This window comes from Protopterus annectens, chromosome 2.part0, assembly GCF_019279795.1.
Source record: "Protopterus annectens isolate FY-2018-M chromosome 2.part0, PAN1.0, whole genome shotgun sequence".
NCBI lineage: Eukaryota > Metazoa > Chordata > Ceratodontiformes > Protopteridae > Protopterus > Protopterus annectens.
The window spans coordinates 485,426,942-485,452,876 of record NC_056728.1 but is presented as its reverse complement, the minus strand read 5'-3'; the positions used below and the strand labels follow the sequence as shown (position 1 = coordinate 485,452,876).

Below are 25,935 nucleotides of genomic sequence, written 5' to 3'. Positions count from 1 at the left end.
TTGATCGAAAGATCAAAAGCCCAAATCCATTACCACCAAACACACTTTAATGAAAGCGCTTTCATCGAAAAAGCGCTTTCATTAAAGTATGTTAAAAAAACACAAAATCTACTTGAATGCAGGGGGGCAAGCCCCCTGCACTCCCCACACCCCCCTATTTTAATATTCTCACTCCGAGGTTGCACTACAGTGGGGAAAAGGGAATTTTCCCTTACCACACCGTAGTATGACCAGAACAACAAGCGTACTTATGCAAAAGTGCTGCTTCAGTGAAGAGCACTTACATGCAAGTATGCTCACCAAATTGGGATTCGGTGAAAGATGCAGTCGAACATCTGTTCAGATTATATATATATATATATATATATATATATATATATATATATATATATATATATATATATTTAATAGAGCCTTACATGAAAAGTGTTACATGACTGAAAAAATGGTTATGGTTAAATTATCTGATGTTTCTTGAAAAGTTTTGGAAATAATGACAATCTTCTTAACCTTCAGCTTCTAATGTTTATGCATACTTTGATCTGATGTGCATTTCTGGCATTTCTACGTATTAGAGGTGCTATTATCATATGTGACATATTCATATAGCCTCAGATATATTGGGCACTCTCATTCTAGCATATATTTCATGGATTCAGATTTCTTTAGTTGCTTTCATAATGCTTGTCTTTTTTGTTTTTATACTATATTCTAAGCAGGAAGCCATGGTGGTGCAGCGGTTAGCATTGTTGCTTCACAGCAAGAGGTTTTCCTGTGTGGAGTCTGCATGTTCTCCCCTAGGTCGAGTGACGTTAAAGACATGTAGGTAGTTGCTAGCATGAATGGGTATGCCTCCGGTGAAAATTGGGCATCAGACTGGCAACTTGGCACTGTAAAAACCCCCTGCCAATCATGAGTGGACCGGAGTTCCGCTGTGGTGACCCCTAACCGGGAAAAGCCGAAAGTCTACTATATTCTAAGCAGAGATGGATAATTTTTGTCATTTGGTATTGGAGAGGTGGTGGATGGATGATTTACTTAAGTTTTTAACTAAACCAGAAACGTTATGTTTCATTATGTGTTTGTAAATAGTTTGGGGTTTTTGAAAGTAGTGCTTAATACACATTATCCATGATAAGTAAGTTTTCAGTAGATTTCAAGTCAACACGGAAGAAAGGTCTTTCAGTTAGTAATAACATACACATTATAGTCAATGGCTTATAAATGTTTATCATTAAATATTAATGGTTTGAACAATAATGATCAGACAGGGTTCCTTCTTCATAGAAAAGTGCAAGATAACATTATTAAATTACTATCATTAATAGACATTGCATGCAAATACAAAAAAAACCCAACTATTATCAGCCTAGACATAGAAAAGGCTTTGATTCTATTAGTTGGTCTTATCTACAAAGAATTCTGATTGGTTTTGAATTCTCCTCAAATTTTGTCAGCTTATTAATGAAAATTTACAATGGGGCACAAGCTTATCTGAAAATCGGATCATGTCTATCCTCACCACTAGAAATCCTCAAGGGAACTAGACAAGGTTGTCCTTTGTCACCATTATTGTTTGCTCTTTCAATGGAACCTTTTGATACATATATCAGAAACAAGCAAAATATAAGAGGCTTTCAAATTACTAAGAACTATTGTCCTAAGATACAATTATTTGCTGATGATATGTTGTTAACGTTGGGTGATATTGATGGTTCTTTGTATGATTTTATAAATACCTTAAGCAAGTTTGAAATAATTTCAGGGCTTAAATGTAATCATAATAAATCCAAAAGATTACTAATTAACAAATACATCAACAAAACCCTAAGAGAGAATAGCCTGTTTAATTGGGAGAATGATGTATTAGAATATTTGGCTGTCAGTCTGTTAAACTAAACTACAATAATTTAATAACCACCATTAGTAAACTAATCAAAAGATGGAATAAAATGTTCTTCACAGTGGAGGATAGGCTCTCTTTAATTAAAATGATAATTTTACCTAAAACTTTGTTTCATATACAGTCATTGATACTACCCCCTCCCAAAAACTTATTTAAAAAATTAGATTCCATGGTACTTAAATTTTTATGGTTCCCCTTAAAACCTAGGATTGGATATACATGGCACATTAGAGCTTGGAACAGTAATGTGATTGCATTCCCTAGCTTAGATCTTTATTCCAAATCACTTATAATTAATGTAATATTACATTGGGTCACACCTACCTATATATCTGGCTGGAAAACAATACATGATATTCATATAACTGATATCAGAACTATAGAAAATCAATTTAAGGAACAATATGGAAGAAGTAGAATTCATTGGCTTTTACGTGAATTTTGTTTATTTAATAAGAAGTTTGATCATTTTTCTAAAGGCATTAATCAAATATTTAATAACTTTAAAAATATAATTGATTGTAATTACAACATTAAACAATTCCTATTTCTTATATTCCCTATAGTATACTCCCCTGATTGCCTAGATTATTTCAACATCAATGCAATGCAAAATTTAAAGGAAAATAACTTGATATTCTGGCATCAGTTTATTGAAAATAAGAGTATTAAACCACTAAACTCTCTTTTATGCAGTTTTGATAATAGTCAAGGCAGTTGGTTGTTTATACTCATTATGGCAGTTTATAGAAAACAAAATGAGAGTATCAATCAACCTAGAGACTGAATCTATATCTAGTTTGATCCAGCTTTTTATTAGGTGTCTTGAAAAGACAGATAATCAAAAAATAAGCATCTCACCTATCTATAAGATACAAGAGAAGACCCTCTAAAGTTTGACTCAGATTTTTGGAAATACTATGTAAAGATTAATGGAGAACAAATATCTGATGAATCCAAAAAATTGTTATTGAATTATACATATGGTAACACTTCTTCATTATATTGGAGATTGTATACATGGAAATTTATGAATAGGAGTTTCTATAGTCCACATAAAATACATCTTATACTCAAAAGCAGTAAAAGTAAATGTTGTAAATGTGATGAATTATTAGAGGCCAAATGGGTTCACATGTTCATTGAATGTAGAAATGTTGTTCTATACTGGAAAGACTTCAGATATTTTATAAATGCTTTATGGTCTGATAACTGTCATATTTCTAACTCACTTATCATATTCAATGTTCCTATACCTAATGTGATACCTAAATCTCAGATTCAATTACTCTGGTCAGTTCTTGCAATTGCCAGAAAAGTTATTACTTTGAACTGGAAAAATAAACAAGATTTGATGTTTAAAGATTTTATTAATTTAGCAAAAGTTGTTTGTAAAAAAGAACTGCAAACCATTTGTTATAGAACTCATAACATTACTCATAAAAAATAGCATGGCAAAAATTTGAAAACCTTTTGAACAAATGCTGATAACTTCTCATGGATAAAATGATTGTTTATCATGGATAAATGGAACTATTGTAAATTGATTTGTTATTGTTTTATTGTATTTGTTATATGTAAATCAGCATATGTTTATAATGAAAACAAAATAAAAATGTTTTTGAAAAAAAGAATATTTCAGATGTTTTTGTACATGCTCATTTCAGAAGGATTTTTTTCAGTTAGCATTATAAGTCATGCATTCAAATCACTGATATTGCATTCCTGCTTATTGGTCTACTTGTGAAACTGTTGATATAATTATCCTGTTGACTGTTTTGTGTACAGTGGGTAGGTTACTGGCTTGATACCAGTTATTGTGTGCAGTTCATTGCTGTATATTGCATATACCATTCCTATAAGCCAATAATGCCATTGGTGAACACCTCACACAGGCTCTGATTGAGTACATTTATGATTAACAGTATGCAGGTATATCAGTTATGTTTATCTTCTTACACATTTGTTCCACACGTACCTTGACATTACTGTAGGTATGAGTCATTTGCTTTGTGGCTGTGTATGTCTGATACTATCTGTTCACAGCTATTACATGGAAAAGTAAAGTATGTGGACATTGGCTGGCATCAGTTTTAATACCTGGATGTGCTTATGTTGTTATGTGTATTCCTTCACTGGTAAGTGTGTGTGCTATCATTTGCATCTTCATTCATTCATTTCTTCCCTTACACCCCTTAAAAAATTTCTTCTTTTAAATGCATAAATGCATCCAGAGACAACTGTGTATTTTATAAACCAATTTTATACAGAAACAGCAGTCTAGAGTTGTGATACTTCTTAATTTGTGACTTGTATCTTCTTCTTAGAGTTGCCATTTAACCATCAGAAAATGTTTTACTTGTAAGAATGTCAGGTATACTTAAATTTTAATAATAATATTTTGAAGATTATGTTTTTTTTTTTGTTTTGCTAGCATTTTACCATTCGTTGTGTTGAACCTTTGAGACAATCCGTGGAATGTGTCATATCGCTAAGTCTAAACCATCATTCTTTTCTTTGCAATGTGTCGGTCATTATGGAATCCTCTGCTTGTATCACACTGTCATTGCTAATCTGTCATGCAAACATCTGCACATTGATCACATGTCCTCTGTCTGCTATCTGATAAACATCTCTCCTGTACTATCCAACATTATCCTGCCTACACTGTTATAGCACCTCCAATCTGTTTACATGTAAATGATGATGATTACTTCCAGAGGCTTGTTTCTGCTTCATGTGTTTATCAGAACATTCCTATTTGTTTTATTGCAGAAATTATAGGTTCATAGGTTCATAGGTAGGTACTAGGCTATTGGCACTAGGGCCTATACAAGCCTAGCCAAAAAGGTACCCTGGCTTTCACCACCCAAAAAAAATATTTTCCTGTCCCCCTCCCCGGGGTGAATTTCCTATTCCCCATCCAATCATCAAGATTTTTCTTGAAGAGTGCTAATTAGGAGCTTTGTTTGATATAGATAGGTAGTTTGTTCCAGAGTATAGGAAGTGTGTGGGACAGGAATCTATCCCTCCAGCATGTTCTGTTTATTGTGGTGGCAAGGTTTAGGTCCCTAGAGCATGTAGCTCAGACGGATTGGGATTTCTTTAAGTGGAGCATGTCCAACAGCTCTGGGTTTGACATAGTTTTGTATGTTAGGCAGAGATCGCCTCTGTTTAGGCAATATGTGACGGAGTAAAGTTTGAGTTTATGAGTGTTGTACATCAGTTGTAATGTATAAATGCAGCTTCTTTCAATACACAACATGAGCACACAATGTGATGCTTTTGTCAAGCTAAATGGCAAAATACAACATACGACTAACTACAGCAAGTTCTTAATATTTACAATACAGACGTAAATGCTGTTCCAGTTTAAGTGAATTGAAGAGAGATAGAAAAGGGTTTTTTTCAGAAAAGAGAAGTTACTTACCCGGTAGTAGTCAGTGCTGTAAACATCCCTTGACATTCCAAAGTCTCCGATCTTCACGAGAAGGTTTTCTCCTACAAGACAGTTTCTAGTGGCCAAATCCCTGTGCACAAAGTGTTGGGATGCGAGGTAAACCATTCCTGATGCAATCTGCTGAGCGATATGCAACATCTGAGACTGTGACAGCTCTGCTGGTCGATTTCCCTCTGCCATTAAAACAGCATCAGGTCCATGGGCCCTATAAATAGATACAATTAACAAATGGGATAAAGTCCACTTGTCAGATATGTAGCTCAATTATTTTCTATACAAAACAAAATCTGATTTTATCTGCTTGATTTCTGAACTATCAACTGATTTTATACTGTTTTAGAATTTGATTCAGAACTACTTCCCATTCATTCCTTGTTAACGCTCTTCATGTTTCTTTTCATAAATTAAAAGCACCCCTAGCCATGTTTGGTGACTGTCTGTACATCATGCACATTAACCAGTTTTCTGAGCAATAAATTGTATGTCTGATTCCCACTTCTGTCATTTTCTTCACTGACAATAGGTTCATACATTAGTACTAGGCTAACTGCCCTTGTGGACCATTTTAAGCTTAGCCAATCACCCCATGTGAGAATGAAACCTAGCACCTTGTGTCTGTAAGGTAAACACCTTAACCATAAAAACTTTTTTTTCTCATATAGAAGCAGAATACATATTTCAATTTTTTATTTGGAAGACGTGATTTTGATATAAAAGCAGATTTGAAGATGTTTTCCTGAAATTTATATAATGCATGACAAGAAGAATACATATATATATATATATATATATATATATATATATATATATATATATATATATATAGAGAGAGAGAGAGAGAGCAATATATACATAGATAGATATTTAGTTTTACGTGTGTGTGTGTGTGTGTGTGTGTGTGTGTGTGTGTGTGTATATATATATATATATATATATATATATATATATATATGTATATCTATATAAAATGAACTACAAAAGGCACCAATTTATATTAAACAAAGGATTATAATAACATAATCCATACACAATAAAATCAAAATATTTGGCCTTTTGGCTTTGCTGTTTAAATGAAAACAAACCAGTACTTCTGGTTACATTCCATTAAGTTTTGCAGTCCACATAGCCCCTCTAGGATGCATGCTGTCATTTTAAAAGTCTCGATCTGTTGGCTTCAACCAGGGTCTAGTTTAAGAATCACATTTCAGGTGAGTTTTTACTCTGAGCATGCTTCACAAGTTAGCTGTGATTGGGTTGTCCCATTCCACTTCTCCAGGTTCTTTCAGGTAAGCTCCTGCTCACATTTCTGAATATCCACATAAATAACAACCTCTTTTTTAACAACATTAATTGACAATCAGTGCATTATAAACTGGCTAATACAGTATTCCTGAATAACTCTGTATAAACATTTCATTTCTAAGGCACGTTTAAAGGCACATACACCTTTTTAACGGTACATACACCTTTTTGAAATTCAGCATACCACCATTACTGCACTCCTAGCACAAACCAATGATTTTGGTCTCCTAATGATGGATTAGAAAACTTTGACCCCTCCACAGAATTTTGTTTATGGGTATTCTATGTCTGTGGGTGCCACTGCATACTAAAATGGTTGGAGGATCAATGCACATGACTTCATGTTACCATCAGGCTGCCTATTCAGCCTTTGAAGTAAGGCAGCATCAGTTCTAAAACTGCAGAGCCTGCTAACAAACAGTGCCACAAAGAATAGAAAGTCCACTTTATAACTCAGCACTATCTTTCGGCCTTGCAATATCTGCTTTTTGCTTTGCTTAATTTTCTGCTGATAGACAGATAGCTATAAAAAGTGTCCCTCACCTTGAATGCTTTGGCATAACACTGACCCCAAACTTACTCCAGCATGTTAGTGTCTAGGGTAAGCTCTTTTTTTAAATCAGGAGTCAGTATCACAGATTCAGGACACATACTCTTTTTTAATTCATTAAAAGCTTATTTTTTCATTTAGTTAAATTTCAGCATCATACTGAAAATAAAAACTTTAAAACATTCGAGACACTAAAAAAGTATAAGTAATATCTGCCCTACAGATGTATATGCACCTGCTTTCTTGACACTGGTTAATTATTAATTTTTAGCAATCTCATATTATTCTTACTATACTATACATATATTTTGTAAATACTGTAACTTGGGTTTAAAATTTACTCCTTATACCTTGCTCCATGTTTTACCACTTGCATCACACTGATTCTTAAATGATTGCTGATCTATGCTTCAAACAAGTATTATGCAAGTGTTCTTTAGCATACTGTGATTGACATAATGGACCATGTCTTGCCTCCTATTGAAATTACTATTGTATTCTGTAGTTATGTCATGATTGAAAAGAGTCAGCTGACCAACTCACTCACCCACTTATCAAATTGTAAGAAAGCATAAAATATAATAAATAAAATAAAATGTTCTGTCTGTCTCAACAGATAATTGCTCTTTGAAAGGAGGAGGTGCCAAATGGCAGGCAATAGTCCCAAAATTAAATGCATACTTTCCATAGTACCCCACTTGCCCATAAAAAGCCTTCACCAGTCATTATGTGGAGGGTAAAACTTATTTTTTTTTGGCCACTATGTGTGTTTTTTTCAAGATGTGGTACTTCTATCCCTTTTCCTATTAGGTATTCTAAGCACTAGGCTTCTACCATATCCAGTTTGCCTTCCGTAGCATTTACAGTCATACCTGCATGTCTCTTGCACTTTTGGTAAATAAGACTTCCATTCCAATGAATGAATGAACAGCATCCAGATGTGCCACAGTATATGGGGAGTGATGCTTCAATAATTTATCCATTAGCCTCCATTAGAGAGGTGACTGGGGCTCCATACAGGGCAATATTAAAAATGAGTTATGAAATATTATCAGGGGTTACAAAAGCTGTTTTCTTTTGTGTAGGGTGGGGGTGGGGGTGGGGGGGCTAACTAGTATCTGCCAGTATCTCTTCATCAAGTCAAGTGTCTGGATGTTTGGTTCTCTGTGAAGTCATCAGTTTTGTGTATTGGATAACATTAACACTTTGAAATTCTATTCAGCTACCTAAAGTTGTTGGAGAACCTAAAACTTCCATCAGGTTTAATAACTGGCATTACTGGGCTACTCCAGTCTGTATTATTTCACTCCTGCCTTTGGGGCAGAAAGCTGTAGGTTCTATTCCCAAACCAGGAAGATGTATTGCTTTCACTGCATTGCAGCATAAAGAGGGGTGTTACACTCCTGAGTGCATCACTCTTCTGATGAGATGTTAAACTGAGGTCCCATCTGCTTGAGTTGGTGGTAGCTCAGGTGGATATAAAAGATCCCATGACACCTATCAAAAAAGAGTAGGAATTCTTTATTTTACACAACATAAATAAACAAATTATTTACATATTTTTAAAATGTGCATACAAGCGCTCATGCACGCGCGCGCACACACACACACACACACACATATATATGTATATATATATATATATATATATATATATATATATATATATATATGTATATATTTATGGGTTACTATTGAAATGTTGATGCGCAATTGGATGGCTATGAAGTATTCGAACAACAGATGTTCAAATACTTCATATGTGTGCAGGTTACAACATCATATTTGCGAATGGACTGTGCATTCGCAAATATAACGTTCGCTCATGTAAAGGGATCGTGGTACAGTGCGGTTAGGAAAATACATCCCTTTCTCACTGTACTGTGATATATATATATATATATATATATATATATATATATATATATATATATATACATATATATATATATATATATATATATATATATATATATATATATATAAGTGTACACATACACACATACACACATACACACACACACACACACACACACACACACACACTTACTGTTTATCATTTTTCTTATAGAATCTTCAATCTTATTCCTCCTTAATTGGCCACTCACTCATTCTTCCACAACCATAACCTAACCTAACCACAACCATAACCTAACTTTTCACAATATATCTGCCAACATCCATTTTCCATTAAACAAAATTTCATTCAATCTTTCATTCCAAAACACCCATATTGCATAAAATAATCCCTCCCCATATAATTTTTCTTCTTCTTCTTATAAGGTCCATATATTCCGCGGTGGTGGTGCTGCAGTAACGTTGTCGCCTCCCAGTAAGACGCTAACCGGTTCGACTCTCAGCTAGAGCATCTTCTGTGTGGAGACATGCATGAATTAGCGTACCTTTGTTGAAGGTTGTGTGTTAGGGCTGGCAACTCCGCACGTAAAAGTCAACTGCCAATCATTAGCGGACCGGAGTTCCGCTGTGGCGACCCTTAACTGGGAAAAGCAGAAAGACACAACTTATAAGGTCCATATATAATCATATTCATAGCTATCGTGTTTATATCATTAATATTCTTAAATCAATTTTCTTCACAGAACTTTTTACAGAATTTTCCACTCTTTAACATTTCCAAAACATGCTCTGTTGCCTCTCCTTCTTCACAAAATAAATGCAGTATTTCAACTTTCTTTTTATATGGCATATTCCCCTTTACTGGTAACTTTTTTATCACCATTCTCAGGAAATCCTGATAGTCTACTATCTTGGTACACCAAGTTTTCCTGACCTTAGTGGCCTTAATCACTTCTTTTGGTAAATTTTCCATGGATTTACTTAATAGTATTGTTTTAGCTTATTATTTTACCACATCTTTCTATATTCCTCTATATGATTACTTTTTATTTTCTGTATTATTTTAATTATTTATTTATTTGTATTATTTTTAATTCCTTCATTTATGTACTCTTTTTCTCTTTCTCTTATAATCCTAATCTTCCAGATATTTTTGTACATATATTTAAACATTTTCAGTATTAATTTCTTGTTCTGTTCATTTGCCCAATTTAATATTCTATACAAGTTTGAAAAAGCAGGATAAACAACTAGATTTAGTAACCCCAACCTCCCTTCATCTTTATTCATATAAAATGCATCTCTTTTCACTGGGTTTAATCTTGAACATATATGCAGTTTTTCCAATTAATAAAGAATTCATTGGGTAAACATTTTTTTCTGAATGCTAATCTATATGTCCTCCATAATAGACATACTTTTTTCATTTATTTTATCAAACCATTCCATTGCATCATAACTACATCATTTTCCCATATTTTATCCCAAGAAAGATACCCATTAATTGAAAAATACATGCTCCCAATTTTCACTATGTTACCCAGACCCCTGTTTTTATCTTTATTCAAGGTCACTTCCATTTCCTTTAAACATCTATTCAAACAAACTAACACTTCTCTCATCCATACTTTGCTCTTAGCAACTACAACTTTATCGTCTAGTTATGTCAAAACTACATGAATCATCACCTCCTTTTGCATCATCTATATTGCATTTTTCATTTATAAGCTATTTCACTCACTATTGCATTCATTTTTAGTGCAAACAATATTCCACGCACCATCTTGTACCACACTTCCTGCAAATTTCTTTACTTAGCTACCCGTTCAGTAGCAATCTCACTCTATTATTTTGATATATTGACATGCACACTCTCTTAATTCTATTACCTGTTCCATACTTCTCCATAACATCCCACAAAGCATCATGTCCTACGGTATCAAATGCCTTGCTAGTATCACCTGTCCTAACTTTCACATCCTCTCTTCTACTTATAATATCATTCATAATTACACTCACAACCAATAATATTTCTTGATATCCCTTCCCTTTTATGGCATATATTTGTTCATTCATAATATCCCTCCTCCTTTCTTCCATTCTCATTTGTATTAATCTCATAAGAATGTTATATTCTGTGTTATTTAGTGAGATGGGTTTACATTTTTTATTTCATTCGTCTCACCTTTCTTCCATATAAATTTTAAGTCCCCAATACATAAGTTTTCATAAATAAACCATTCTTTCATTTTAGTACATTTACAAAATACTTCTTGTACATTTCATACCCCATACCATGTGGGCCAAGTACTGAATCAGCATTTAATTTCCTAAGTACTTCATCCAATTCAATAATAGTAATTTCCTTTTCAACATTTTCATGAATTCATAATGGATTTTTTCTTCCCATTCTTTCCTATTTTCCTTTTTTTTTTTACTTTTAGACATATTTTCCACATGCTGTACTATAATACTCATAATTTGATACTGTGTTTTTATTACCTCTCCTATTACATTTTTTCATTTCCCTCATAATATCCTCCTTTAATGTTTTACCCAAATATGCCGATAACGTCTCTTTTCTTCACTGTAAATAATATTTCTGCCTGAACAGTAATGCCTTAATTTATTCTCAATTGCTTTTATATATTTCTTTTTTCTATACCATAATACTCTCTTGCATTATTCTTTAAATTCTCTAGTACATTTCTAAACATTTTTCCACACTTCACTTTATCTTCCTTTCTTGCATCACCCTGCTATTGAAAAATACTTTTTCTACTTATTTAAATTCAGAGCACCATTCAGCCCAGTTTTTATAGATGTCTTTCATGATTATATGATCTTCCCATATCTCCAATAATCAGTCATTTAGTCTTTATATTCTCTTTCCTACTTTAATATACTGCCTTTCTTCCATCACCTCCTTCTATATTGCTAAATGGTCTGATTAACCAAATCATAACTATCACCATCTGCTAATCCTAAACCTTCCAATAATATGACCTAATAATTTCAGATCCAAGTTCTTCCCTTCTGTAAGTCCATTGACTTTGCCCTATGCAGTTAATTTATCTGATTTTATCACTTACGATATATATTTTATAGCTTTTCTTTTTAAATTTTGCAATTAAAGTACCTGCAATTATAAGTTTCATGTTAATAACCGCATTGTCTAATATTTGATGAAATAGATTCTCTCTTTCCTTGCTAGTTATATATGCATATAATGCTGGAATTTTATAAAGATGTTCTGTCCAACTCACATCCACAATTAACCTTCCCATCCTTATCAATATTGCTTCTAGTATTTTCCCTGTTTTTTGATGCAAAACAACCACTGCAGAACAATCACTTCCTAAGTTCCATATTATATCAACCCTATATCCTCTCACAGAATAATATCCACATCACATTCAGCACACCACTCCAGTATCTCTATCCTTCTTACAATGTTAATAATATTGTTCACATTAATGAAATACTCTAAAGTACTTGCTTTTCCATCTTTTTAAGTTTAGGAAGAAATATTTTAAAATTTTTGTTCTCATTTTTATTTTTCTGAATTGAATATTTTTCTTAGGTTTATGTACAAATAATCCATGATCCACAGAATCACATTTTTCACTGAATGAACATCAAACAATTATTACCATCATTTCTTTCTACTGATCTTTCTTCCTGCATGTGCTCTCTCTCTCTCTCTCTCTCTCTCTCTCTCTCTCTTTCCTCTCATTTTCCTCTTACATAACTTGTCTTCTACAGTTTCTTCTTCACCTATTTCACCTTCTCCCCCAGCCTGTTGTTGTCCTTCTTTGTGTATTTTTTCTTTCCTTTCTCCTTCTTTTATATTATTTACTGTTTGCTCTTAACAATCCATCCACAAATGATGTTCTTTGTGTTTCACTGTTGCAGTCATTACATTTGGGTTATCCTGCTGGCAGGTTGCCCTCAGTCGGCCTGAATTCCAAAGTCTTGGGTCCTGTGTCGGCTGCTGTCACCTCTTCCCTGACGTCAGGTCGTCAGGGGTATAAAAGATGCAGCCGATGCCATTTTATTCAGTCTTTCTTGCTGCGCGGTGCCCGAAGCAGAAGCAGTTCACAAGTGCCGGTCGGCCGACTCCTGAGATTTTTGTGTTCGAGTTTCAGATCCAAAGTCTTCATTAAAAGCTACGTACCCCATTGGGGAAACTTTATTCTTTCTCCAGACCAATGTCAGAAAAAGTTAATAATTGCATTTCTTGTGGGAAGCAAATACCTCATAAGGACTTTCATTCTTACTGTATTCCTTGCCTAGGACCTGACCACGGCATTGCTAGTTGTCGGTTTTGTGCTAGATTTAACCAACGCACTATTAAGTGTCGGTACGATTTTGCATTAAGCTATTTTGGGTGAAGATTTAATTATACAATGTCATCGGATAGCCATCCGACTACCGGAGTTCACAAAAAATGCAAAGAAAAAGAAAAAGACAAGCAACCGAGGTCCAAAACCAATGATGAAGCTTCTCCTAAGCAAGTCACCGGTTTGCCGGTTCTCAGTGAGGTGCTTTTGCAGCCCCTGATGCCCTCTACTTTAGAGTTGCAGGCCGCTACCAACTCCCATGTGGAGTCGGCCAGGCCGCAGGAAACTCAAGGTATTGGAGCCTCGGAGATTATTCCCACAGATGAGTCTGGAGCCGCTGAGCAGGTATCGGCTTCTGAGGGTGTATTCAGACCTAAACAATTATATATTAAACCGACTTCAAAGACAAAGACTAAAACACTTTTAAAGGCAAAGAAACAAGTTCATCAGTCATAAGGGCAGGCCTCCATGCCCAAAAAACAGATGCTCAAAATGGCCGAAGACTTAATTACCTTGATCAGGGGTTCCCATCCCTCTCCTGATAAGAGGCCTAGGCAAGAGACAGACTATGAATCTTCAGATCAGGTTTCCATTTCTTCAATTCCTCTTCTGATCAGGAATATTCTCTTCCCCTCTATGAGGATTCTGATGCTGAAGAATCAATTCCTTCAGCTTCTCCTCCTGAGGACTACTGTTTTGGGGAAACCTTGCATACCATAAGGGAGCACTTCCACTGGGAGAGCCAAGATTTTTCAAAATCTAAGAAAAGGCTCAGAGACTTCCTTTTACTACCTCAACTCAGGCCTCTAGCTATTCCACCTGTGTTGGACATTGTAGATGATGTGTTCTCAGAGTCTAGTCTGACCCTTGACTCTTTACCTCCAACTCCTGTTAAGCCGGACAGATACTACAGGGTCCCTGACTCTCATAAATTCCTTTTCAAAAACCCTACTGCAGACCCAGAAACTATTTCTCAGGGTCCAAAAGGGGTCAAGGCTTCTACTGCAAAAAATCCTACCCCCTCTGACAGGGATTCTAGGGCTCTGGATAGATGGGGAAAAAAGATTTACACATCTGCTACTTTGGCTATAAGGGCCTTAAATTGCCAGTTTCATATGCTGAAATATCAGCAATATATCATGACACTGCTTAAACAGAAAATGATGGCAAATTCTGAATGTGCAAAAAAACATAGAAATGCAGGATTTATTGCATGCAGCTGAACAAGTTGGAAAGCATACTTTGCAATGTGGGATTGATTCTCTGGAGGCCTCCTGCAGGGCCGCTGTTATGGGTTCTGTCATTAGGAGGCATGCTTGGTTAAAGGAACAAAATCTGCCTGACCATGTTAAAGCAAAATTATTAGATGCTCCTTTACAACATGATACCTTCTTTGGTGTTAAGGCAGAAGAGGTGTTAAAGAAAATGGAGGACAAAGCTAAATCTATGCAAATGGTCAAGGATTTGTTACAGGTACAGCCACCTAGATTTAGCAGACACTGGCCTACAAAGAATTGGTCCTTTCCAGTCTCAGACAGACCTCAATGGGGCAGATCCAGATGCCCTAGAGGCAGATCACAGCCACAAGGATCCTACAGGTCTAAGCAGTGGAATGCTTCTATCACTAAAGGTGGAGAGGACAAATCACAAACATACTGGAAACAGTCCCAATGACTTCCCCCTGCCTGCGCCAAGCACTTATCTTCTGGCAGCACCCTTAGGGGGAAAACTAGCACTTTTTCCTCAAAATTGGCACATTATAACCCAGGACAAATGGGTTCTAGACATAGTGTCACAAGGCTACAAGTTTCATTTCCATACACTGCCAAGGGCAAACGGTTGGCCAGACCTGCCAAAAAATCAATGGGCAGAGGCTTAAAAACAAGTCGTAGCTCTCATGGACATGAGGTCTATTCAGCAAGTACCACAGCAAGAGCAGGGACAAGGATTTTACTTGGGACTGTTATTGGTACCCAGAAAGGACAAAGCATGGAGACCAATACTGGACCTATCTATTCTAAACACTTTCCTGGATATACCAAAATTCAAGATGTTGACCTTATAACAGCTTCTGTCCATGCTGGGCAGCAAGGCTTGGCTCATAACTTTAGACCTAAAAGAGGCATACCTGCATGTCCCAATCAGGCAATCATGTCGAAGATACCTCAGATTCAAGGCTGGCTCAAAGCATTACCAATTCTCTGCACTGCCCTTTGGCTTATCTACTGCGCCCAGGGTTTTCACAAAGTGCCTGGCACCAGTAATTGCTTACTGCAGACAAAGAGGAATACAAATATATCCTTACTTGGATGACTGCCTCATACAAGCTGAGAACAAGGACATTCTACTACAGCATCTGACGTTTGTGATAAGACTTTTAACATGCCTAGGTTACACAGTCAACAAAAAGAAATCAAAGCTAGTACCCTCTCAAGAGATAATATTCCTGGGTGCAAGCTTATATACAACTGCCCAGATGGCTTATCTCACTCCAGACAAACAAAGGCAACTGACTACCTATTTCAAGGAAATGGCAACAAAGGCCCAGTTATCTGCAAGAAAAAGTCTGCAGGCTTTGGGCTTCATGGCATCCTGCATCTTACTAATTACATATGCAAGACTGCATATGAGGAAAATACAATGGTAACTAAAAAGTGTCTGGACACAGCATTGCCACAGTCTGGAAACAATGATTACTCTAATTCCCTGCCTGCAACAGGAGTTTCGATGGTGGGCAAAGGCTTGTCACCAAAACAAGGGACAGCCATTCTCACTACCCCCAGCCAGGCAGAGCCTAACGACGGATGCATCAGATTATGCCTGGGGGCCACACATGGCAGGAAGAGGCATTCAGGGCACCTGGTCCACAAACCAAAAGCATCTACATATCAATCAAAAAGAGATGCTAGCTGTTCAAAATGCCCTGACAGCCTTCAAGGACCTACTTCATCCGGGACAACTACTGATAAAGACAGACAACACCATGGTCATGTGGTACATAAACAAGCAGGGGGGCATTCATTCTTATCCCCTGTGCAGACTAGCCATGGCTTTATGGGACACAGCATTGACTTACCAAGTTCATCTGCAGGCACAATTCCTGCCAGGAAAGGAAAATACTCTGGCAGCTGAACTAAGCAGAAACCTCATGGATCCCCATGAGTGGCACCTGGATCCACAAGTCTTCAGCATGATAACAAAGAAATGGGGAAGCCCGGACATAGATCTATTTTTCTCCCCTCAAAACAATCAACTAAAAAGACTCTGCACAAGGACTTATCATAGACAAGCTTAGAAAGTGGACGCCTTATCTTTCAACTGGACAAACCTATCAGTATATGCCTTTCCTCCACTGCATCTTCTCCCCAAGGTACTCCTAAAGGTCAGGCAGGAGAAACCAAAAATGATTCTGATTGCCCCAGACTGGCCACGCCAGTGCTGGTATCTGATCTTAAGGAACTTGTCCCAATGCCCAGCCTGGACCTTACCTCAAATACCTCATCTACTGTCCCAGCAAAACAATCAGATTCTGCACAGCCAACTCAGGACCCTAAACCTGCCAGCATGGCAGATAATGTAGCCATACAAACCACACCTCTCAATAAAGCTGTGATGGATGTCATTTTAGAAGCCAGAAGGCTTAGTACTAGAAAATCCTATGCTGGGAAATGGAAGAGATTTTGTGCTTGGAACCAAGCTCAAGGAACTGATACAGCTGTCCCAAATATTCCTCAGATTTTGCAATACTTAACTGAGATGCTGGACAAAGGCCTATCTTTTTCATCAATTAAAATCCATGCCTCTGCCATTTCGGCTCATTACAATAAAGAGCCACCACTCTTTTCACATCCTTTATTAAGGCAGTACCTCAGAGGAGCCAAAAACTTAAGGCCTCCAAGGAGAATGCCAATACCTGCATGGGACTTCAATTATGTCTTGGAAAAACTCACCTTACCTCCTTTTGAGCCAGCTGCTACTGCGGATATAAAGTTTTTATCTTGGAAAACAGCTCTGCTCCTAGCAATAACTTCTGCAAGATGAGTTTCAGAGCTACAGGCTCTCATGGCTGTGGAACCCTTTATCATTTTTTATCCAGACAGGGTCTCTCTGAGAACAAACCCTACATTTATGCCTAAGGTGGTATCCAGTGTAGCCCTTAACCAAACAATTCATTTGCCAACTTTTTATCCAAATCCACAGAACAAGGGGGAGAAAATTCTGCATTCTTTGGATGTACACAGACAACTTAGATTCTACTTGGACAAAATTAAAGTTTTCAGAAAGACAGAACAATTACTAGTGGCATATGCCACAGCATCACAAGGAATGGCTATCTCCAAGCAGACTATTTCAAAGTGGATAGGTCACTGCATTTGTTTCTGCTACTTACAGCATTCCCTGGGGCTCTGTGCTTGGCCGTTTTTTATTTAATCTAGTACCATCAACTAGTCCCATTGCCAAACACTGCTGGAAAGCTAAATATGCGGATGACTGTAAGATAGGATTTGTACTTGATAGTATAGGGGCCTCTTCACCTATATCTGAATTTTTAAATTAATTTTCATCCTGGGCCAAAGAGGTTAGTCTGAAGTTCAGCTCAGACAAGTGTAAAATAATGACCTTAGATAAGTATCTATTACCACCAAATTTGTTCTTAAATAATACAAGTCTATATAAGACTACCAATTATAGGGTCTGGATATGTTTGTTTCATCAGATTTTTTATTATCACCTTATGTAATTAGTACTAGGATCATACTTTATCACTAAAGGGTCGGATGTTTAAATCTATATCCTTTCAAGATGAAGAAAGTCTATACATATATGAAAATATACAGCCATCCAGTTTTAGAATATAGTAGCACATTTTATTTATATAATAGAAAACAACTTGTATTATTTGAAACCATTCAAAGAAAAGTCAAAAAAATAATACCTTCATTTCCAATATTTACCATATCAAGAAAGATGTCAAACTCTAAATTTATCTTCACTTCATTACAGACATACCAGAGGAAAAGCTATTTGTGCATATAAAATGTGTCACAACAAAATGTTACAAGTTATTTTTTCTTCCCACTAATATCAGAGGACACGGGTATAGAAGTATTTTTAAGAATTCATCTTGTATAATACATTTCAAAACCGACATCAGGTAATCTTCAAATATTGAGTGCTTTATAAGAAATTTTAATTACTGGATATGAGATAATGTATTTGACACTGAATTTAATGCATCAGTGTTTTTAGATGGCCTTAAGGCCTGAACACTGAGAAACCAGTTAAGAGAAGGCTGGACTCATGGCTGCACAGTATTAAGCATAAGCCTTATGCAAATGAGCAAGTTTACAGTTACCTTCTGTAGTTCACTGTACTATAAACAGCCTCAGTACAGAGTTACATATAGCAGGAAAAGGTGAAAGGGACTTGTTGTATCTTGGAAGCAGCTTTAGCATAGACATGTTACTGAACATTCTGCTTTGATATAGACCAAAAACTCAAAATTGTTAGTTATGAAGACATGTTGAACTTGAATGGATTGTACACTTTTAGTGTCACAGAGCTCCTCAGTGCAACTTTCAATGCATTGTTTTTTTTCCTCAGATAAAATCTTCATTGTCCTTCTTTGCTGTAAGTTGGATAATATGTTGAAGATCAGAATTTATATTTGGGTGTTTTTCTTTGATCATGACTTCATTTGCCATGAGAGTTGATCAAAGGATCATGCCGTGTCAAACACCCAGAGCTATATATGAAGAAAAACAGTCAACTCCATATACCATATTAAATAACTGGAGTCATGTGCCATGATAAATGACCAGAGCTATATGTCATATAAAACAGCCAGCTCCTTATATCACATTAATGTGCAAAAAGAAGAAAGCTAATGCTTAGCCTAATCCCAGTGCATCCAAATATCAGCAAACACAAAACAAGAAAGTCACTGGGAACTGCTGCTGTACGAACACAATAGATATTTATTAAAACACTGAAGGTAAAACACTGAGAGTAAAACAGAGTGAGCGCTTTCGGGCTAAGCCCTTCATCAGACAAAGTGCTCTTTCAAACATTACATTTTTAAAAGGTGCTTACACCAATCACTACACAGAAAAAGCCCGCCCTTTGCTGTGGGTTGTCTTAATTCAAATAATTCAGTAATTAAAAACACACATTGCTGTTAGTCTGTATTTAATAAAAAGCACGCCTGTTATTAAGAATTGGTTTCAGGGGTACCATATCATTCAGCCCAGGTTTAATATGGGCTGTTAAATCTAAAATCCATTTTGATTCTATAGCCTCAGTTTTCAACCTAATGTCACCACCTCTCTTATTAAGAAATACATTTGCAATCACCCTAAATTTAAAGTTATGTGTTGGGTGATCCTTAACATGATTGTATAGTGCATTATGCTCATCACAATTCCTAATGGAGCCTAGATGTTGCAGGATCCTAACTTTTAGCATATTGTTGGTCTTACCAACATAATATCCCTGACATAATGTACATCCTGCCATGTAGACCACATTGGTGGTCCTGCAAGTAGCTTTCCCCTTAAAAATAAAACTCTTCCCTGTAGTCGGGTGTATAAAAACTGTCTCCCTATTTATATATTCACAGGCCTTACAACTGCCACATGGCACAGTACCCAAAGACCTAGGTAGGCATGTGACATCATTATTGCCCCTATCACAACAAAGTATATCCTTCAGATTCTTGTTCCTCTTATAACTAAACTGCGGAGCATCTCCTACTATATCATTCAAGTTCCTATCACTTGTGATGATATTCCAATTCCTTCTAATGATGTCACATATCCCTTGAATGTTACTACCATAGGTCAACATCACTCTAGGTTTGATGTCCTTATTCCTATCTCTATTCTTATAGCCATTCTGACTACTATCATTACTTACTGACCTTGTGTCTACATTTAACCATGGCTTGTATTTCCCTTTCCTATTATCACTGCCTCTTGTAGTTGCTGCCTCCACTAAATCATGTCTATATCCCCTGTCCTGAAAACATTCCTTCAAGTTCACTACCTCCTTCTCAAATTGGTCATCCATCAAACTGAGCCTGGATATTCTACCCACCTGCCCTTCCACTATGTTGGAAAAAGTGAGCCTGGGATGCATACTATCAAAAGAGAGCAAGGAATTCTTCCAACTCTCTTTTCTGCATAGTTTGGAACTAAAACCTTCAGTTGTGAGTTCAATAGTAACATCCAAAAAGTCTAGGGCCACATGTGAGCTCTTCACATCAAACCTCAGGAAAGAGGTAGTGGAATGTAAAAACTCCACAAAGGAAGTCAGCCTCTGTTCACCTCCCTTCCAAACAATAAAGATGTCATCCACAAATCGTAGGTAAACGCCTATGTATTGTTTCCAGTCATTGTTGTTTAAAACGTGTTGCTTTTTCCAGTAGGAGAGGACTAAATTAGCATAGGAATTAGCACAGGGGGTTCCCATAGCTACCCCCTGTGCTTGCCTATACATTGTGCCATTGCTCAAAAAACATTGTTCTCCAGAATCAATTTCAATGATTCCTCTATGAGAAAGAGTTCTCTCTCTAACACACCCATGTCCTTCAATATCTCTACACAGGCCACTATACCATACTCATTACCTATCACTGTGAATAAACTGTATACATCTAAACTTACTAACATGATCTAGTGATTTATGTACTTTGGGTAAAGCCTTACAGTATTAGATTTAATGATGTATTGCCGTAAGGTAATGTTGAATAAAATTTATGGAGGGGGACAGGGCTCTAGTATGGGCCTACGAAAACCAAGTAGTTATATTCCCCCATTTTTACCAGCATTGAATTTATTCATCAATAAATGTAAGAGTGATATGATGAAGTTCTTGCAAGAGAAAGGGAAGAATAGTTTTTATAATTTAACTAATGAACAAAGACAGGCCTTAGAGAAACTTAGTAAAAATCAAGATTTGACGATAAGGATGGCAGATAAAGGAGGGGGTGTAGTGGTCTTGGACACTGACTGGTATAACAGGAAGATATTAGGATTGTTATCAGAAAGAGAGGCATATTATATGTTGAATCCAGTAGAAGTTAAGAACATTATAAGCAAGGTACATGCACGTATAGAATGGCTATTTGCCAATATGTATATAACACAGGACCTTAAAGATTTCTTTCATGTAGATAAACCAGTTATCCCAGTGTTTAAGGCTCTACCCAAAGTACATAAATCACTGACAGACCCACCCCTTAGACCTATAGTGTCAGGTAGGGGTTGGGTCACTGAAAATTTATCTATATGCCAGGAATGTACACTTAGACCTTATGTTGACCTTATGGACAATGTCTTGAAGGACACTGCACACTTCCTGAAAATTTTGGGTGAGATGAATAGGGAAGGTGGTCAGGAAGGGATCATGTTAGTAAGTTTAGATGTATACAGTTTATTCACAGTGATAGGTAATGAGTATGGTATAGTGGCCTGTGTAGAGATATTGAAGGACATGGGTGTGTTAGAGAGAGAACTCTTTCTCATAGAGGAATCATTGAAATTGATTCTGGAGAACAATGTTTTTTGAGCAATGGCACAATGTATAGGCAAGCACAGAGGGTAGCTATGGGAACCCCCTGTGCTAATTCCTATGCTAATTTAGTTCTCTCCTACTGGGAAAAGCAACACGTTTTAAACAACAATGACTGGAAACAATACATAGGGGTTTACCTATGATTTGTGGATGACATCTTTATTGTTTGGAAGGGAGGTGAACAGAGGCTGACTTCCTTTGTGGAGTTTTTACATTCCACTACCTCTTTCCTGAGGTTTGATGTGAAGAGCTCACATGTGGCCCTAGACTTTTTGGATGTTACTATTGAACTCACAACTGAAGGTTTTAGTTCCAAATTATTCAGAAAAGAGAGTTGGAAGAATCCCTTGCTCTCTTTTGATAGTATGCATCCCAGGTTCACTTTTTCCAACATAGTGGAAGGGCAGGTGGGTAGAATATCCAGGCTCAGTTTGATGGATGACCAATTTGAGGAGGAGGTAGTGAATTTGAAGGAATGTTTTCAGGACAGGGGATATAGACGTGATTTAGTGGAAGCAGCAACTACAAGAGGCAGTAATAATAGGAAAGGGAAATACAAGCCATGGTTAAATGTAGACACAAGGTCAGTAAGTAATGATAGTAGTCAGAATGGCTATAAGAATAGAGATAGGAATAAGGACATCAAACCTAGAGTGATGTTGACCTATGGTAGTAACATTCAAGGGATATGTGACATCATTAGAAGGAATTGGAATATCATCACAAGTGATAGGAACTTGAATGATATAGTAGGAGATGCTCCGCAGTTTAGTTATAAGAGGAACAAGAATCTGAAGGATATACTTTGTTGTGATAGGGGCAATAATGATGTCACATGCCTACCTAGGTCTTTGGGTACTGTGCCATGTGGCAGTTGTAAGGCCTGTGAACATATAAATAGGAGACAGTTTTATACACCCGACTTCAGGGAAGAGTTTTATTTTTAAGGGGAAAGCTACTTGCAGGACCACCAATGTGGTCTACATGGCAGGATGTACATTATGTCAGGGATATTATGTTGGTAAGACCAACAATATGCTAAAAGTTAGGATCCTGCAACATCTAGGCTCCATTAGGAATTGTGATGAGCATAATGCACTATACAATCATGTTAAGGATCACCCAACACATAACTTTAAATTTAGGGTGATTGCAAATGTATTTCTTAATAAGAGAGGTGGTGACATTAGGTTGAAAACTGAGGCTATAGAATCAAAATGGATTTTAGATTTAACAGCCCATATTAAACCTGGTACCTGCAGATATGGTACCCCTGAAACCAATTCTTAATAACAGGCGTGCTTTTTATTAAATACAGACTAACAGCAATGTGTGTTTTTAATTACTGAATTATTTGAATTAAGACAACCCACAGCAAAGGGCGGGCTTTTTCTGTGTAGTGATTGGTGTAAGCACCTTTTAAAAATGTAATGTTTGAAAGAGCACTTTGTCTGATGAAGGGCTTAGCCCGAAAGCACTCACTCTGTTTTACTCTCAGTGTTTTACCTTCAGTGTTTTAATAAATATCTATTGTGTTCGTACAGCAGCAGTTCCCAGTGACTTTCTTGTTTTTTGTGATCACATTAATGTGGCATGACAAATAACCAGAACTATATGTCATGTAAAACAGCCAGCTCTATATACCATATTAAATAACCAGAGTCACGTGACATGATAAATGACCAGAGCTAAATGCCATGTAAAACATCCAGATTCTTATAAAATATTAAATAAGCAGCATCATGAGAGGTGATAAATAATCATAGCTATGTATATACCATGTAAAATAGCCAGCTCTATATGCCATATTAAATAAGCACAGTGATATGGCATGATAAATAACCAGAGCTATATGCCATGTTTAATAATCCTAGCCATGTCCTATGCCAGACAATCTTAGTTTTGTGCCATTCAAAATATCCAGAGCAATATACCATTCCAAACAAACACATCCATATGTCATGCCAAATAACCAAACTTATGTGTCATACCAAACACTCAGAGTTCTCCTGAAACAACCAAGTCTTAAATGAACATAGTACCAAACAGACAACATTTCTTATGAATAGCCAGTGCAAACAAACACAATCCCAAACATCCACAAATGTATTGCCATAGTTTAAATTAATTCCAGATTAAATCTAAATTGATTTTCAATACAAGAACTTACTATAACCACTATGTCCAAATATCAAAATGTTTTATCCTTGGAACAATTCACTTTCCTAAGCACTTTTGCCACATCCAATTGTAAAGCAGACCTCTTTGATCCCCAAGTTTATGTAGACTAATGAGGAGGTCTAGCATTTAGTGAAAAGGGTAAAGGCTCTAAGCTCTTAACGAGTTGCCTCCTGTAGTCAGGGGTTCATCAGGGTTTTATTTTTATCTTCCTCCTTTTAGCAGTGTTAGTAGCACAACAGGTAGCATCCTTGCCTTTGATGCAGAAGGTGGTGGATTCTACTCCCACACTATATAGATTGATTGATGATACTCTGCTGTACTTTAAGGGGGGTGGGGTGCTGCACTCTTGAGTGCTTCCTCCTTTGGATGAGATGTCTAGAAACTATGAACCTGTTGTTGGTTTGCCAGCCATTGCCTATGGAGAAGCACTGGAGTAATGGTTAAGATGTCTACTTCAGAGATACAAAGTACAGTGTTTGATTCTCGCCTCCGGTTATTGGCTAGGTTTCTAATAGTCTGCAGACTGATACCCTAGTATTTGCCTAAGAACCTATAATGAACCTATGAAAGCTAACTCTAACACCCATGATTCAGTTTCTCCTTGCTACACCCCAATAATTTAAAAAACACACTGGCACAGTACAGTAGTCTGTACTTCTAAAGGAGTGATATTGCTCAGTGACATTAGTGGGCCTTTCCAAGGTATTAAAGAAGTCACATACAATTGCAGAAGCACTTCTAACATACAAATGGTTTGTCCATAGACCACCATAGTATTTCATCACCGTAAGTAATGGCTACACATATGTACAAGTTTGTATTACTGTTAGCATTTCCCTTTCCACACAGAGAACAAGTTTATTTGTGATATTTAATGTGAAATATATGTTGTGACCCAACATTGCTGCTGCTTGCATCATAGACTTTTACCTGGCATGCATGCAGTAATATTGCTGCTGTGCAGGTGGCACTATGGAAGAGGTCATGTTCAGAGGCTCCCAGAGGTTATACAGTGGGACCTCTGATCAGCTTCAGAATATAGAATGATGCTTCATTAATATCTAACGTCTCTGAATCCTATTACCTATCATATAGAATTCATCAAATACAGCTGCAAACCTTGGAGAGACTACACCATTATTTAAGTGTACTGCTCCCACTGGTATGACACCATATGGGGGCAGAACTAACTTGAAGGTTTGGTGTAGCACTGCAGGATTGTGAAGGCTCTCCTCAATGCTACTGGTTAGCGTTTGGAATCCCACCATGTACGTGCTTTAATATAGCTGCCTTTTTAAGGATAATAGCATAATATATGAGAAAAAGAAAACTTAAGTACAAAAATGTGATTGAAATGGAGGTGTGACCACCAAATTCTGAAGTGCAGTTTATTATAGAACATTACATTTTAAAGAGATGATGCCCTCATTTTTTTAAAATAAAGTGATTATAAGGAGAGAGTGAAGAATTAATTCTACATTCTATTTAAGAAGTCTACTTCTCATTTTAGTGAAAAAAGTATGGACATTTTTGTAACATACTGAACAAAATAATAAGGCAGATCAAAAATTAAATGATCTGCCTTAGGTTTAAAGGAAGGAAAAAAAACTATTTAACCTTTTCAAAATGTTATTAAATGAACATCAAAAAGCATTATGAATGGGAGGTGTGGATGTGATGGATAATTGAGAGCAGCAACTGGTGAAATCTCTATAACTGGAAACTTTTTTCTGACCAAAAATACATTAAAACATTAACAGTT

The 25,935-nt window shown here is 36.4% G+C and overlaps 1 protein-coding gene across 2 annotated transcripts in view; it reads right to left on the bottom strand.

Annotated features, from left to right (window-relative positions):
- Positions 1-25,935, bottom strand: part of NTRK2 (neurotrophic receptor tyrosine kinase 2) — a 1,124,811-nt gene that overhangs the window by 113,131 nt on the left and 985,745 nt on the right. For both annotated transcript variants that reach the window (XM_044060895.1, XM_044060896.1), the window contains exon 15: positions 5,337-5,571. In XM_044060895.1, the coding sequence (XP_043916830.1) occupies positions 5,337-5,571 (235 nt within the window). The remainder of the gene's footprint in view (positions 1-5,336; positions 5,572-25,935) is intronic.